The sequence below is a fragment of the Globicephala melas genome, chromosome 5, assembly GCF_963455315.2.
Source record: "Globicephala melas chromosome 5, mGloMel1.2, whole genome shotgun sequence".
NCBI lineage: Eukaryota > Metazoa > Chordata > Mammalia > Artiodactyla > Delphinidae > Globicephala > Globicephala melas.
In genome coordinates this window covers 107,420,562-107,436,480 of record NC_083318.1, presented here as the reverse complement: position 1 = coordinate 107,436,480, position 15,919 = coordinate 107,420,562, and the positions used below count along the sequence as shown (strand labels likewise).

At 40.2% G+C, this 15,919-nt stretch overlaps 1 protein-coding gene across 3 annotated transcripts in view; it reads left to right on the top strand.

The window, feature by feature from the left end:
* TMEM131L (transmembrane 131 like) overlaps positions 1-15,919 on the top strand; it is a 159,942-nt gene that overhangs the window by 107,782 nt on the left and 36,241 nt on the right. For all 3 annotated transcript variants that reach the window (XM_060299665.1, XM_030878277.2, XM_060299666.2), the window contains exons 16-20: positions 1,049-1,166; positions 9,323-9,464; positions 9,921-10,030; positions 11,008-11,080; positions 13,751-13,878. In XM_060299665.1, coding sequence (XP_060155648.1) covers positions 1,049-1,166; positions 9,323-9,464; positions 9,921-10,030; positions 11,008-11,080; positions 13,751-13,878 — 571 coding nt within the window. The remainder of the gene's footprint in view (positions 1-1,048; positions 1,167-9,322; positions 9,465-9,920; positions 10,031-11,007; positions 11,081-13,750; positions 13,879-15,919) is intronic.

Sequence of the window (15,919 nt, the reverse complement as noted above, 5' to 3'; positions counted from 1 at the left end):
AGTTTGGGATTGGGTGGGAAGTAGTGAGGAAAATTCGTATTTGTAGATGGAATAATTAGTCCTATTAACGTCATTGCATCATATTCTGTTCTTTAAGAGCATGATCATTAATAGAACGACTTGAAATTGTTAAGAATCCTCCAGAAACATCCGAGTGCTTGTGTAATTAAAGCCCCCTGAAGTCTTAGCCTCTACTTTTGTAAGGGATTTTTTTCAGACACGTTATTTGATCATCGTAGCAACCTCGTTGCCAGGAACAATTGGAAGATTCTGGTTCTTTTATAAAAGGGCTGACTAGAAGTTAGTAAAAAAATAATTTGGAATTGTGTTTGAAAACTCTAGTACAGGAGCATAAACATCGCATAGGGAGCGCTAGTTGTTGTTTGAGCCTGAGGGCCAGAGTGTTGATAGAGAAAGCTGTTCCTGGTTTTCTTCCTGCTTTTTGACTTATTAAAATATGTAATCTAAGGACAGTGTTATAGCACAGAGATTTCCTTTGGGAGATTCCCACTTTTCCGCCCTGATAATGCTCTTTAGCACAGACAAAACAGAACAGATAACTAGAGAGGGCAAGGTGAGCCAGAGACCAGCTTACAAATGTAAACACGCACCTTCTCTAGACTGAGCCCTGCTCTGGGCTCTCTTCTGAGGCTTGCTGTTTGCGCATCAGCATTCTGCCTAATAACCCGGCTTAGATGATGACTAGCACTTACGTGGAAGCAGTTTAGCCTTTTAGGTATAAAGCTGTTAAACATGGTCCGAGTATGATTTTTAACTTGTTTCAGACTGTATTCATGAGCCATGTGTCTTTTATGTTATTACCTTCACATAATTCAATTTAGTTTTGTTTTATACGTTTCTTTGATTTGATATATCATTTGCCATTGAGTTAGAGGGACTTTTAGTAGAGCAGTCCGAGGACAGGGGGACATTGATCACTTTACCGTCCTCTCAGTTTGAGAAGTTTTAACCCTCAGCCCTTGGCATTATTTACTAAGTGAATTGTGTTTTCCGTACATCTAAATAGTACATCTGATTTAACTTGTAGAAAATCCTAACTGGGAAGGGAGCCTTTCTCTGGATTGGTCTACCTGGGATGTGGATTCCGAACTTGCAAATACACTGTATGAAAGATGGAAGAAATTAAAAAATGGTGACGTCTGCAAGTATGTTTTCACCTCTCTTTGTTCAGCACTGGGGAGACATTGTGACATAATACTTTATTGAAATTTCAACATGGAATTTTTAATATCTAGCCTTTTATTTTGACAAATTTCAAACCTCAGAAGATTTGAAAAGTATAGTATGGTAAATATTCAAATATTCCCAATCAATCTAGACTCACTAGTTGTTTACATTTTTACCACTTTTGCTTTTTTCTCTCTCTCTACGTCTGTATCTATGTGCACATACATACATTTTCTTTTTGCTGAGTCATTTGAAAGTAAGCTGTAGACATCATGATACTTCAACCCTCAGTACTTTATTAGGAAAGACATTCTTTTCGAAGGAGAACGTTCTCCTCCATATAACTACACTGCCATTACATACCCAGCAAACTTAACACTGATGCAATTATGTGAGCTGATATACCGTCTAGATTCACATTTCCCTAGTTGACCCCAAAATATCCATTATAGCTGTCTTTTTCTTTTTCCTTTTTTTTTAACATCTTTATTGGAGTATAATTGCTTTACAATGTTGTGTTAGTTTCTGCCATAGAACAAAATGAATCAGCTATATGTATACATATACCCTCATATCCCCTCCCTCTTGCATCTCCCTCCCACCCTCCCTATCCCACCCCTCTAAGTGGTCACAGAGCACCGAGCTGATCTCCCTGTGCTATGCAGCTGCTTCCTACTAGATATCTGTTTTACCTTTGGTGGTGTATATATGTCCATGCCACTCTCTCATTTCATCCCAGCTTACCCTTCTCCCTCCCCGTGTCCTCAAATCCATTCTCTTTGTCTGCGTCTTTATTTCTGTCCCACCCCTGGGTTCTTCGGAATCTTTTTTATGTTTTTTAGATTCCATATATATGTGTTAGCATATGGTATTTGTTTTTCTCTTTCTGACTGACTTCACTCTGTATGACAGACTCGAGGTCCATCCACCTCACTACAAATAACTCAATTTCATTTCTTTTTATGGCTGAGTCATATTCCATTGTATATATGTGCCACATCTTCTTTACCCATTCATCTGTCGATGGATACTCAGGTTGCTTCCATGTCCTGGCTATTGTAAATAGTGCTGCAATGAACATTGAGGTGCATGTGTCTTTTTGAATTATGATTTTCTCAGGGTATATGCCCAGTAGTGGGATTGCTGGGTCATACGGTAGTTCTATTTTTAGTTTTTGAAGGAACCTCCATACTGTTCTCCATAGTGGCTGTATCAATTTACATTCCCACCAACAGTGCAAGAGGGTTTCCTTTTCTCCACACCCTCTCCAGCATTTCTTGATTGTAGATTTTTTGATGATGGCCATTCTGACTGGTATGAGGTGATACCTCATTGTAGTTCTGATTTGCATTTCTGTAATGATTAGTGATGTTGAGCATCCTTTCATGTGTTTGTTGGCAATCTGTATATCTTCTTTGGAGAAATGTCTGTTTAGATCTTCTGCCCATTTTTGGATTGGGTTGTTTGTTTTTTTGATATTGAGCTGCATGAGCTGCTTATATATTTTGGAGATTAATCCTTTGTCAGTTGCTTTGTTTGCAAATATTTTCTCCCATTCTGAGGGATGTCTTTTGGTCTTGTTTATGGTTTCCTTTGCTGTGCAAAAGCTTTTAAGTTTCATTAGGTCCCGTTTGTTTATTTTTGTTTTTATTTCCATTTCTCTAGGAGGTGGGTCAAAAGGATCTAACTGTGATTTATGTCATAGAGTGTTCTGCCTATGTTTTCCTCTAAGAGTTTGATAGCTTCTGACCTTACATTTAGGTCTTTAATCCATTTTGAGTTTATTTTTGTGTACGGTGTTAGGGAGTGTTCTAATTTCATTCTTTTACATGTAGCTGTCCAGTTTTCCCAGCACCACTTACTGAACAGGCTGTTTTTTCTCCATTGCATATTCTTGCCTCCTTTATCAAAGATAAGGTGACCATATGTGCATGGGTTTATCTCTGGTCTTTCTATCCTGTTCCATTGACCTATATTTCTGTTTTTGTGCCCATACCATACTGTCTTGATTACTGTAGCTTTGTAGTATAGTCTGAAGTCAGGGAGCCTGATTCCTCCAACTCCGTTTTTCTTTCTCAAGATTGCTTTAGCTCTTTGGGGCCTTTTGTGTTTCCATACGAACTGTGAAATTTTTTGTTCTAGTTCTGTGAAAAATGCCATTGGTAGTTTGATAGGGTTTGCATTGAATCTGTAGATTGCTTTGGGTAGTATAATCATTTTCACAATGTTGATTCTTCCAATCCAGGAACATGGTATATCTCTCCATCTGTTTGTATCGGCTTTAATTTCTTTCATCAGTGTCTTATAGTTTTCTGCATACAGGTCTTTTGTCTCCTTAGGTACATTTATTCCTGGGTATTTTATTCTTTTTGTTGCAGAGATAAATGGGAGTGTTTCCTTAATTTCTTTTTCATATTTTTCATCATTACTGTATAGGAATGCAAGAAATTTCTATGCACTAATTTTGTATCCTGCTACTTTACCAAATTCATTGAGTAGCTCTAGTAGTTTTCTGGTAGCATCTTTAGGATTCTGTAGTATAGTATCATGTCATCTGCAGACAGTGACAGTTTTACTTCTTCTTTTCAGATTTGGATTCCTTTTATTTCTTTTTTTTCTCTGATTGCTATGGCTAAAACTTCCAATACTATGTTGAATAATAACGGTGAGAGTAGGCAACCTTGTCTTGTTCCTGATCTTAGAGGAAATGGTTTCAGTTTTTCACCACTGAGAACAATGTTGGTTGTGGGTTTGTCAAATATGGCCTTTATTATGTTGAAGTAGGTTCCTCTATGCCTACTTTCTGTAGAGGTTTTTTTTTTTTATCATAAATAGGTGTTGAATTTTGTCAAAAGCTTTTTCTGCATCTATTGAGATTATCATATAGTTTTTATCCTTCAGTTTCTTAATTTGGTGTATCTCATTGATTGATTTGCATATATTGAAGAATCCTTGCATTCCTGGGATAAACCCCACTTGATGATAGTGTATGATCCTTTTAATGTGCTGTTGGATTCTGTTTGCTAGTATTTTGTTGAGGGTTTTTGCATCTGTGTTCATGAGTGATATTGGCCTATAGTTTTCTCTTTTTGTGACATCTTTGTCTGGTTTCGGTATCAGGGTCATGGTGGCCTCGTAGAATGAGTTTGGGAGTGTTCCTCCCTCTGCTATATTTTGGAAAAGTTTGAGAAGGATAGGTTTTATTAGCTCTTCTCTAAATGTTTGATAGAATTCGCCTGTGAAGCCGTCTGGTCTTAGACTTTTGTTTGTTGGAAGATTTTTAATCACACTTTCAATTTCAGTGCTTGTGATTGGTCTGTTTATATTTTCTATTCCTTCCTGGTTCAGTCTCGGAAGGTTGTGCTTTTCTAAGAATTTGTCCATTTCTTCCAGGTTGTCCATTTTATTGGCATATAGTTGCTTGTAGTAATCTCTCATGATCCTTTGTATTTCTGCAGAATCAGTTGTTACTTCTCTTTTTTCATTTCTAATTCTGTTTAATTGAATTTTCTCCCTTTTTTTCTTGATGAGTCTGGCTAATAATTGTTTATGAATTTTGTTTATCTTCTCAAAGCACCAGCTTTTAGTTTTATTGATCTTTGCTATCATTTCCTTCATTTCTTTTTCATTTATTTCTGATCTGATCTTTATGATTTCTTTCCTTCTGCTAACTTTGGGTTTTTTTGGTTCTTTCTCTAATTGCTTTAGCTGTAAGTGTAGGTTGTTTGAGATTTTTCTTATTTCTTGAGGTAGGATTGTATTGCTATAAACTTCCCCCTTAGAACTGCTTTTGCTGCATCCCATAGGTTTTGGGTCATTGTGTTTTCATTGTCATTTGTTTCTAGGTATTTTTCTATTTCTCTTTGATTTCTTCAGTGATCTCTTGGTTATTTATTAGTGTATTGTTTAACCTCCATGTGTTGGTATTTTTAACAGTTTTTGTCCTGTAATTGATATCTAGTTTCATAGTATTGTGGTCAGAAAAGATACTTGTTACACTTTAAATTTTCTTAGATTTACCAAGGCTTGATTTGTGACACAAGATATAATCTATCCTGGAGAATGTTCCACGAGCACTTGAGAAGAAAGTGTAGTATATTTTTTTTGGATGGAATGTCCTATAAATATCAAGTCCATCTTGTTTAGTGTGTCATTTAAAGCTTGTGTTTCCTTATTTGTTTTCATTGTGGGTGATCTGTCCATTGGTGAAAGTGGGCTATTCAAGTCGCCTACTACGATTGTGTTACTGTTGATTTTCCCTTTTATGGCTGTTAGCATTTGCCATATGTATTGAGGTGCTCCTATGTTGGGTGCATAAATATTTACAGTTGTTATATCTTTTTCTTGGATTGATCCCTTGATCACTATCTAGTGTCCTTCTTTGTCTCTTGTAATAGTCTTTATTTTAAAGTCTGTTTTGTCTGATACGAGAATTGCTACTCGAGCTTTCTTTTGCTTTCCATGTGCCTGGAATATCTTTTTCAAGCCCCTAACTTTCAGTCTTTATGTGTCCCTAGGTCTGAAGTGGGTGTCTTGTAGACAGCATATATACAGGTCTTGTTTTTGTATCCATTCAGCCAGTCTGTGTCTTTTGGTGGGAGCATTTAATCCATTTACATTTAAGGTAGTTATCGATATATATGTTCCTATTACCATTTTCTTAATTGTTTGTTATTGTAGGTCCTTTCCTTCTCTTGTGTTTCCTGCCTAGAGAAGTTCCTTTAGCATTTGTTGTAAAGCTGGTTTGGTGGTGCTGAATTCTCTTAGCTTTTGCTTGTCTGTAAAGGTTTTAATTTCTCCATCCAATCTGAGTGAGATCCTTGCTGAGTAGAGTAATCTTGGTTGTAGGTTTTTTCCTTTCATCACTTTAGGTATGTGCTGACACCCCCTGCTGGCTTGCAGAGTTTCTGCTGAAAGATCAGCTGTTAACCTTATGGGGATTCTTAGACCCTTTCTTTTTCTCTTCTTCTTCTGGGACCCCTGCAATTCTAATGTTAGTGCATTTAATGTTGTCCCAGAGGTCTCTGAGACTGTCCTCAATTCTTTTCTTTCTTTTTTCTTTATTCTGCTCTGTGGTAGTTATTTCCACTATTTTATCTTCCAGGTCACTTATCCATTCTTCTGCCTCAGTTAGTCTGCTATTGATTCCTTCTAGAGTATTTTTAATTTCATTTATTGTGTTGTTCATCATTGTTTGCTCTTTAGTTCTTCTAGGTCCTTGTTAAATGTTTCTTGTATTTTCTCCATTCTATTTCCAAGATTTTGGATCATCTTCACTATCATTATTCTGAATTCTTTTTCAGGTAGACTGCCTATTCCCTCTTCACTTGTTTGGTCTGGTGGGTTTTTACCTTGCTTCTTCATCTGCTGTGTGTTTCTCTGTCTTCTCATTTTGTTTAACTTACTGTGTTTGGGGTCTCCTTTTTGCAGGCTGCAGGTTTGTAGTTCCCATTGTTTCTGGTATCTGCCCCCAGTGGGTGAGGTTGGTTCAGTGGGTTGTGTAGACTTCCTGGTGGAGGGGACTGGTGCCTGTGTTCTGGTGGATGGGGCTGGATCTTGTGTTTCTGGTGGGCAGGACTGCGTCTGGTGGTGTGTTTTGGGGTGTCTGTGAACTTAGTATGATTTTAGGCAGCCTCTCTGTGTTCCTGTCTTACTAGCTGTTTGACATGGGGCATCCAGCACTGGAGCTTGCTGGCCATTAGGTGGAGCTGGGTCTTAGCATTGAGACGGAGATCTCTGGGAGAGCTCATGCCAATTGATATTACATGGGTCCAGGAGGTCTCCGGTGGTCCAGTGTCCTGAACTTGGCTCTCCCACCTCAGAGGCTCAGGCTTGACACCAGGCCAGAGCACCAAGACCCTGTCAGCCACATGGCTCAGAAGAAAAGGGAGACAAAAGAAAGAAAAGAATAAATAAATAATTTTAAAAATTATTAAAATCAAAAATAAAAATAATAAAAAGAAAAGTAGAGAATAACCAAACCAATAAACAAATCCCCCAGTGTTAACAAGTGCTAAAAACTATAGTAAGATAAGCATAAAAATCAGAAACAAATCAGTTGCAGACTGCCAACCCCAACTCTACAATTGCTCGCGAAGTCCACTGCCTCAACTTTGGGATGATTCATTGTCTATTCAGGTGTTCTACAGAAGCAGGGTACATCAAGTTGATTGGGGGGATTTAATCCGCTGCTCCTGAGGCTGCTGGGAGAAATTTCCCTTTCTCTTCTTTGTTTGCACAACTCCTGGGGTTCAGCTTTGGTTTTGGCCCCGCCCCTGCTTATAGGTCACCCTCAGGCATCTGTTCCTGCCCAGACAGGATGGGGATAAAGCAGCGGCTGATTAGGGGGCTCTTGCTCATTCAGGCTGGGGGTGGGGAGGGAGGAGTATAGTAGTTATACTTCAAACATGGGATGAGCCTGCAGTGGTACAGGCTGACGTGATGTTGCAACAGCCTGAGGCGTACTGTGTGTTCTCCCAGGGAACTTATCTCTGGATCATGGGACCCTGGCAGTGGCAGGCTGCACAGGCTCCTGGCGGGGTGTGGATAGTGACCTGCACTCGCACACAGAATTTTTTGTGGCAGCAGCAGCAGTTTTAGCGGTTCATGCTCATCTCTAGGGTCTGAGCTGATAGCCACGGCTCACGCCCGTCTCTGGAGCTCGTTTAGGCGGTTACCTGAATCTCCTCTCCTCACGCACCCCCAAAACAATGGTCTCTTGCCTCTGAGGCAGGTCCAGACTTTTTCCTGGACTCCCTCCCGGCTGCTTGTGGCACAGTAGCCCCCTTCAGGCTGTGTTCACGCAGCCAACCTCAGTCCTCTCCCTGGGATCTGACCGAAGCCGGAGCCTCAACTCCCAGCCCCCATGTGCCCCGGCGGGTGAGCAGACAAGCGTCTCGAGCTGGTGAGTGCTGGTTGGTACCGATCCTCTGTGTGGGAATCTCTCCACTTTGCCCTCTGCACCCCTGTTGCTGCGCTCCCCTCCATGGCTCTGAAGCTTCCCCCCTGCCCACACCCCATCTCCGCCAGTGAAGGGGCTTCCTAGTGTGTGGAAACCTTTCCTCCTTCACAGCTCCCTCCCACTGGTGCAGGTCCCGTCCCTATTCTTTTGTCTCTGTTTATTCTTTTTTCTTTTGCCCTACCCAGGTACGTGGGGAGTTTCTTGCCTTTTGGGAGGTCTGAGGTCTTCTGCCAGCGTTCAGTAGGTGTTCTGTAGGAGCAGTTCCACGTGTAGATGTAGTTTTGATGTATTTGTGGGGAGGAAGGTGATCTCCACGTCCTACTCCTCCGCCATCTTGAAGGTCCCTCCTCTCTTTTTCCTTTTATAAAATCCAGAGTCCATTCAAGGACCATGCATTGCATTTGGTTGTCATGTTTCCTTAATTTTCTTCAGACTAGCGTCTGCACTTTTTTTCGTCTTTCATAGTGTCAGTGTTTTAAAGCGTCCTAGCCAGTTGTCTTACAGAACATTCAACACGTTGGGTTTTTTGGGGGTTGCTTCTTCAAGTTTACATTCCTGTTGAGCATTTCGGGGAAGAGTACTAATTACTTGGTCGGTGTTGTGTCCTTATCATTTCATCACCTGAGGGAGGGACATAAATGTCAATTTGTCCCATTATTGACATTGCTCAGTTGAATCGTTTGACTCTCTCCATTGTAGATAGTTTTCCTTTTGCAATTAATACATAATATATGCTATGATAATTCAAGACCATGTACATTTCCTGTTCCCTAAGAATGTTTCACCCCATGATTTTGGCATCCATTGATAATCCTTGCCTGGGATCAGTTGTTGAATTGATGGCTGCAAAAATGGTGATGTTTCTAATTATTTTGTTCATTCTACACTCTTTGAGCATCACTATGGATTCTTTGGTCCTTACCACAATTATTATTTTTGATGCTGACTTGTCCCAGATTTGCCTGATGGGAGCGCTGTGTGCCAATCATTCTTTGAGCACTTCCTTGCTCTCTAGTAAAACAGGACCTTCCAGGATCATCTTGTAGTTTGTGTCACCCAGACCCCAAATAAATCATTTTCTTCCAAGATCCCCTTGTTCCTCTTAGTGGAAGTGATTTCCTTTTTTTCTGTCAAAATTATTTTTCATAATTTCTTTGTTTACGAATTACACAGGAGGAACGTTTTAGGCATGACTCGGTTTGCCCACTCGAAGAAATCCAAGGAGTCCGAACCCTTTGCTCTCTTCCTGCCTCGCTTGATCCCGGAGGCTGGCCTCGTGATAAACTTCAGTGCCACCGCCCTGAGGAACAGCGTGGTGAGAGTCCTGCGTCTTTTCATCTCTTCATTTCACCCCAGCTCTTGGGTTTTTATGTTATCAGAGTATCGCCACCTTGAGATACTGTTTTAGAACCAAAATTAGTTGAAATTAAGTGACACACATATGCCATTCAGTGCTTTTAGGAGGGAGGTGTCAGAAGAACAAAGTAAGGGGTAAAACTCGTGAACAGACTGAAAGTGCTTAAAACAAACACGTTTTATGAAGTCTGTATTCAGTTCAGAATCTATCAGCTAAGAAAGTATTCAACTGCAAAAACAGAGAAAATCCTGACTAACACGGGCTTCAGTAGGAGTGAGTGAGTTTGAAGTTCAGAGGGGAGAGGAATTGACTGGGTGATCGTTCGTGGTTAGATGCAGGTGATGCACTTTTGCAGGGGCATCTCAGGAGTGGTCTGCCTTCCTTGGGGTCTGACTCTCTTCTCTGCACGTCTAGGCGAAGTACTTTGTGGTGAAGAACCCTTCCTCATGGCCAGTCTCCCTGCAGCTCCTGCCTGTCTCCTTGTACCCGAAGCCCGAGGCTGCCGCGCGCCTGCTGCACAAATGGTAATGCCCAGCTGGTGAAGACCTCTCACGGGGTGTTGGGAGGTCCTGTTAAGACCCAGAATTATTTAACGTCCTTTGCGTTTTCCCTGGGACCTGTGTGTGGATGTGCATGGGATCAGCCTGTGACCACAGCCCCCGTCTCCTCAGTGCAGACCCCTGAGGACAATTCCCAGTTCTGGGTACTGTGTGGGTCTTGAATGTTACCATGTCAAGTCCAGGGCCCAGCAGAATATTCTTTTCTTGTCAGGGAACCTTTACAATCATGATTTTTCACATGTACTCCTAAAATTTAGAATTGAAATCACAGTGACCTCTGGGCAACACAAGAAATGAGTTTAGTGGTTCAGTGTGTTTTAACCTAGTGTTGTTATACAAAATATGATCATAGTTCACGTCCGTTACATCTTATTTTTGCACAGTAGTCACAGTTTCACTTAGCATGTTTCCTCTTCTGGCTCATCCCTGGGTCTCAGCTTCAGGATTCCTGATGTTTTGGACCACATGAGTCTCTGTTTGGGGTGGGAGTAGGGGTGTTCTGTGCTTTGAAGGATGTTTAGCAGCATTCCTGGCTCCCACCCAGTAGATGCCAGTGGGACCTCCCCAGCTGCAGCAACCAAAAGTGTCTCTAGATGTGGCCAGATGTCCACTGGGAGATAGAACGGTCCATGGCTGAGAGTCACTTCCTATCAGGTTCCATAGCTGTGAACCATTTGGGGAAAAAAAATTGCTTCATGTTGGGAGCTTCTGTCACCATATGATTCTTTACATTCTGTGCTGCCAACATGATTCATTCAACAGTATTTATTGAGCTCTTACAACATGCCTGGTACAGCGTGGGGGGCTGGGACACAGGAGTGACAGGTTGGGGTGAATTGTGTCTGTGTGCAAATAAATGCATATATATCTATATGCACACGTATGTTCTTCTTTCTTTCTTGGTGATCTGAATGCTATTTTAAACATTTTTTTCTTTATAGGTTTGGCACCGATGTGCAGATGATTAATTTCACAACGAGTGAATTCCAGCTCACCAAAGCTTGCCCTTACCGGGTAGGATGTCATCTTTAAACAGAAAAAAGAATGCTGACCAACTAGACACGTAGCATATGGGCCTCACTGATTTGTGTTTCAAGTGTCTTTATGTAATATATGTGGCTGTCTATTTTTATATTCTAGGAGTTAAGTATACATAGCAGCTTTTTCCAATTAACTAATGCAGCAGGAGCCCATGGTTCATGTGAGCCTGTAAATCATTTTAATTTGATCATTTAGATTCATGTGAGTGCGGAAATAACAATTGAATCAGAGCTATGTAGAAAACCATAAAACCCGAGATCCCAGAATTTATAATTGTCTTAAGATTCCTTGGCCCCATCAAATTCTTTTAAGGGCAAGATAAGGTAAAAACAAATACGTTAAAAAGAAATCTTCTCTTACTAAACTGGCTTCATGTTTTTAGCAGATCACCCAGTTTCTGTGATAGTCACCTGCTCTATAAAAAAGGATTTCTGGGAGTCTTGAGCCTGTGGGCCCTCATGAGGTCTCGCATAAATTATACCCAGGGAGGGAGTAAACATGTCACGTGACGAGGACATTGCTTAACTGGGAACTGGCAGCCTGCTTTCTGAGTTTTCACGCAGTCGTTCTGTGCGTCACTGGTATTCTGTGCTTGAGATCAATTAAAAATGAAGCATCTCTTAAAAAAATACACAGACACACATATGCATGTCACTGTGGTTCTAATACACACATGTATTCAAATGCCTTGGGTATTTTCTTCTTTCTCTACCCATAACCCTCCAAAGATACACTGTTGGCTGTAGATTAACTTGAAAGAGGGGGGCCACAGATAGCCTCCAACTGTGAGTTAGAACGAATCAAAGCAAGCTTTTAAGTGGATTTTTAACAGAGAGTTATTTATAGTAAGAAACACGCAAGCAGTAACGTTCCTTTCCCTTTGTCAGTGGTCTAGGCAGCAGGGTCTTGTGTTAGCAAGCCTGTCCTGCCCTGTCCCTCTCATTCTTCTCTTCACCAGGCAGTCTCCCAGGACTGTTGGGAGGTAAATGAGTCCAAAATGCTGACAGGTATTTTGTCCCACGACTATTTAACCACATGTAACTTGAAATTCCAAAAATAATGCCAGTTTCTTTTACATGTCAGTGTTCTATTCAGATTTAAACAAATGGTGGAACTCGCAAAAAGTTTTTAATCTGTGATTGAAGATTTCCCCCGAGAATGTTATACCTTTTGTGACAAAGGAGATATCACTATTGTTAATTTATTACATTGACAAAAAGAATAGTCAGTATCAATGTCTCTGAGACACTACAAATTTAACTTAAAATTCTTATTAGAATTCTTTGCCATATAAGAAAGGCCTACATTTTTGTTGGTTTATTTTTAGAAATGCGGTTCCTTTGGTTAAGAGCATGTGGAATTAGACATTCAAAGTTCCAAATCCAGGCTCCTCCATGTAGTCCTGGGTAAATTATTTAACCTCTCCAGGTCTTCTCCTTCTCACTCATAATAATGTTTGAAGATTCCGTAGGTTTATAGAATGCTTAGCATTTTATATACCTAATTATATTCCAGAGCCTGGCATATAAGAACTATTTTATTTAATAATTGGTGCTGTTGTTATTATGCTTTTAATACCCTAAATTGGCAGCGTTTTTTCAACATTCATATGTGTATAATGAAGTTGTAATGAATTATAAACTTCATGAAGTTTATAATTTTAATGAAAATGAATCAAATACCATCACTCTTTCTTCTTTCAGATAGTATGGGAAATGCGAGCAATAACTGAGGGATAAAACAAATTTAAAAACTAAAAATATAGAAAAGAGAAATATTATGTAGACTACATGGTTACAGTTCTAAAGAATTAATAAATTATTTTTAGTGAGAAGGAGCTAGAGAAAACATTGGAAAGAGGGAAAGTCTACCACAATGATGAAGAACTAAATCTTTTTTTTTTTTTTTTTTTTGCGGTATGCGGGCCTCTCACTGTTGTGGCCTTTCCCGTTGCGGAGCACAGGCTCCAGACACGCCGGCTCAGCGGCCATGGCTCACGGGCCCAGCCGCTCCGCGGCATGTGGGATCCTCCCAGACCGGGGCACGAACCCATGTCCCCTGCATCGGCAGGTGGACTCTCAACCACTGCACCACCAGGGAAGCCCAAAGAACTAAATCTTGAATATTAACTTTAGAACACAAAATTTATTCAGAGAAAGTAAGAAATCTTGGGGAGAATAAAGGAGGATATGAATAAATAAAGATCTTTCTCCTAAATGGAGAAACTAAATAAAGATGGTTTCTTTATAAACTTAAAGAGAATTTAGGGTTGTTCAGCAGTGGACATGTGGTTTGGTCAGATCCCTGTAGCATTCAAGCAGAGGCTATTGCTCTGTTTTCTCAGTAATGTTTTACATCCAAAGCATCTTTGCATCAAAGGCCTGTAGCCCCAGCTCGCATCTGGTCCAGGCGGCAAGTCCCCTTTTCAGCCTCCATGTCAGGTTGTCCTGCAACCTCTGCCTCTGCTTCTCAGCCGGGCTCAGGAACTTTTGATGGGTGTGAACTCTCGCAGTAAACAAGTTCCACAGGTTGATTTGGGTGGTCAGATCCAGACGTTAAAGAAACAGCAGTCATGTTTATGCATTTTAATGAAGATGGAATCTTGTTCTGTAGGAGTTAATTGCATTTATTAATGACTTGCAGGGTGTGCATTCTGAGGAATCCAGGTTTGGCATCCTCCACTTACATTTGCAACCTTTGGAAAGGAAAAGGGTTGGTGTAGTTTTCACGCCAGCTGACTATGGAAAAGTCACCTCCCTCATCCTAATCCGGTAGGTGTGTCCCTTTCTCATTGGCTGGCTGACTCTCTTTCTCTCAAGAATCTCTTTAGCTAAGAGGTGACGTTGACTCACTCAGGCCCTCAGTGATGAGCTGTGTCCAAGGGTAGGAGAGGCAGTGGCTGAGGAGAGCGGCTCCCTGAGGCTCCGCACTTAGGCCTCCTGTGTGTCAGGTTCCTGCCTTGTACCGTGAAGAGTGTGTACCCACCTCGCCAAGGGCGGTGGTACCCTTCCCGCGGCATCTCAAACACCGTCACAGAGGGCAGAGCATACACGTGAACACACACACACACACACATCCACACTTACTTTTCTGTCCTCAGCTCAGAAGAATAATTGAAACGCTGCCATATATGTTTTCATTCCGTGGTGTTTGGATTTACACTGTTCTCATGTCTCTCTTGCTTCTGGAATTCTCTGTAGCCCCAAAGGGCAATGGAAAAAGTCCTTAGTTGAGCCCACTGGCTTGTTTTACTTCTTTTCCTTCCTTCTAAATGAACAATTATTGCCAGCTGATTTAAGCAGCTAAATGTTTTTCATTCTGAATTTTTTTTTTCCTCTTTACTCTTTATTGAGTCTTCTTTCAAAAATTTACAGTAACTACAGATCTCTGTTGAAGCTCTCCCTGCATTGGTGAGACTTCTAACACAAATTTAATTTTTTCATTAATGACGTTTTAGTTATATATATCTTTTAAGCTTTTCCAGTGTCATTCCAGTTGGCAAAAGACTTTCTTATTCAGGACTTCCTTTAATCTATGAGTTTGTTCTTCTGCAAGTGAGTGCTGCTAAAAAGAAAATGCACTAAGATAAAGTTCTTAAAAGAGTCTGCTTGTTCATTGTAAAACAACTATACACGCCCCCTGCCAAAAAAAGAAGTACCCATAAAGCACTCATACTGCATCCATGGTTGTCTCCAAGAAAAATACATTGGCGACTGTTTGAATTATAAGCTGAATTAGCCACTCTTTTTCATGGAACACCATTTTTACTTGAAAGGATGATTAGCAGAAAAACTGTGGTTGTTTCAGATTCAGGTACTTGGCAAACGTCTTCCTGAAAATGAACAAAGTGAGCCTGTCACTTCAAGGGTAGTGTTTGTTGCCAATGATAAAATTTGAGCATTCGCATGAAAAGTAGAGTTTTGGAAAACTTGTATCTGCCACTGTGAGCTTCACAGCTTCTCAATACTTAAAGTACTTTTCTATTAACCATAGTGAGGATATTAACAAATGTGATTTTTATAAGTATAATGAAATTTGTCAGCATTGGGAAGATCTACATATCACAGTGAACAGTCTTTTCCAAATAACTAATTATGATAATCCAAAAATCATCCCTGGTAAAATGTGCAAGATAGACCACTGGATTTTAATGTAACAAACTATGAAAATTCATTAATATAGTTTCAGATTTCACATCATAAAGAACCTTCAGGAGACTTCACTTGTTGAATATTGGTGTTATATCAAAGATTTGCCACATAGATAACTAAGCACAGGGAACTGTATTCAGTACTCTGTAATGACCTATATGGGAATAGAATCTAAAAAAGAGTGGATATATGTATATGTATAAGTGATTCACTTTGTTGTACAGCAGAAACTAACACAAGATTGTAAATCATCTATACTCCAATAAAAAATTAAATTAAAAGAAGAGACTGTTTTGTTAAGCATTTTAAGTAATGCTGACTAGAACAAACTAATAACTAATGTTCTAGTAAGCATTTTAGTGCTCTGCTGACAACGTGTGTCCTTTTAAACCCATTCTCTGTTGAAGAACTAAGGTCATGGGAAGTGTAGAGATAAGCTTTACCTCATCCCAGCTTAAGCTGTGCCAGGCTTGAAAAGAAAGTCTCAGTTTTTTATAGTAGTTAATTTAGTTTTGGTGGTTTCTGTATTGAGAGACACCATATTTTTCTGTAAACAGTATCACTCATCTAACATCACTTTAAAGGCTTTTAAGTGGTTCAATAAAGGTTTTAATCCTTTAGATGAAGGTGTAAAGATATCTCAGTGTATTTTGCTTCTAGG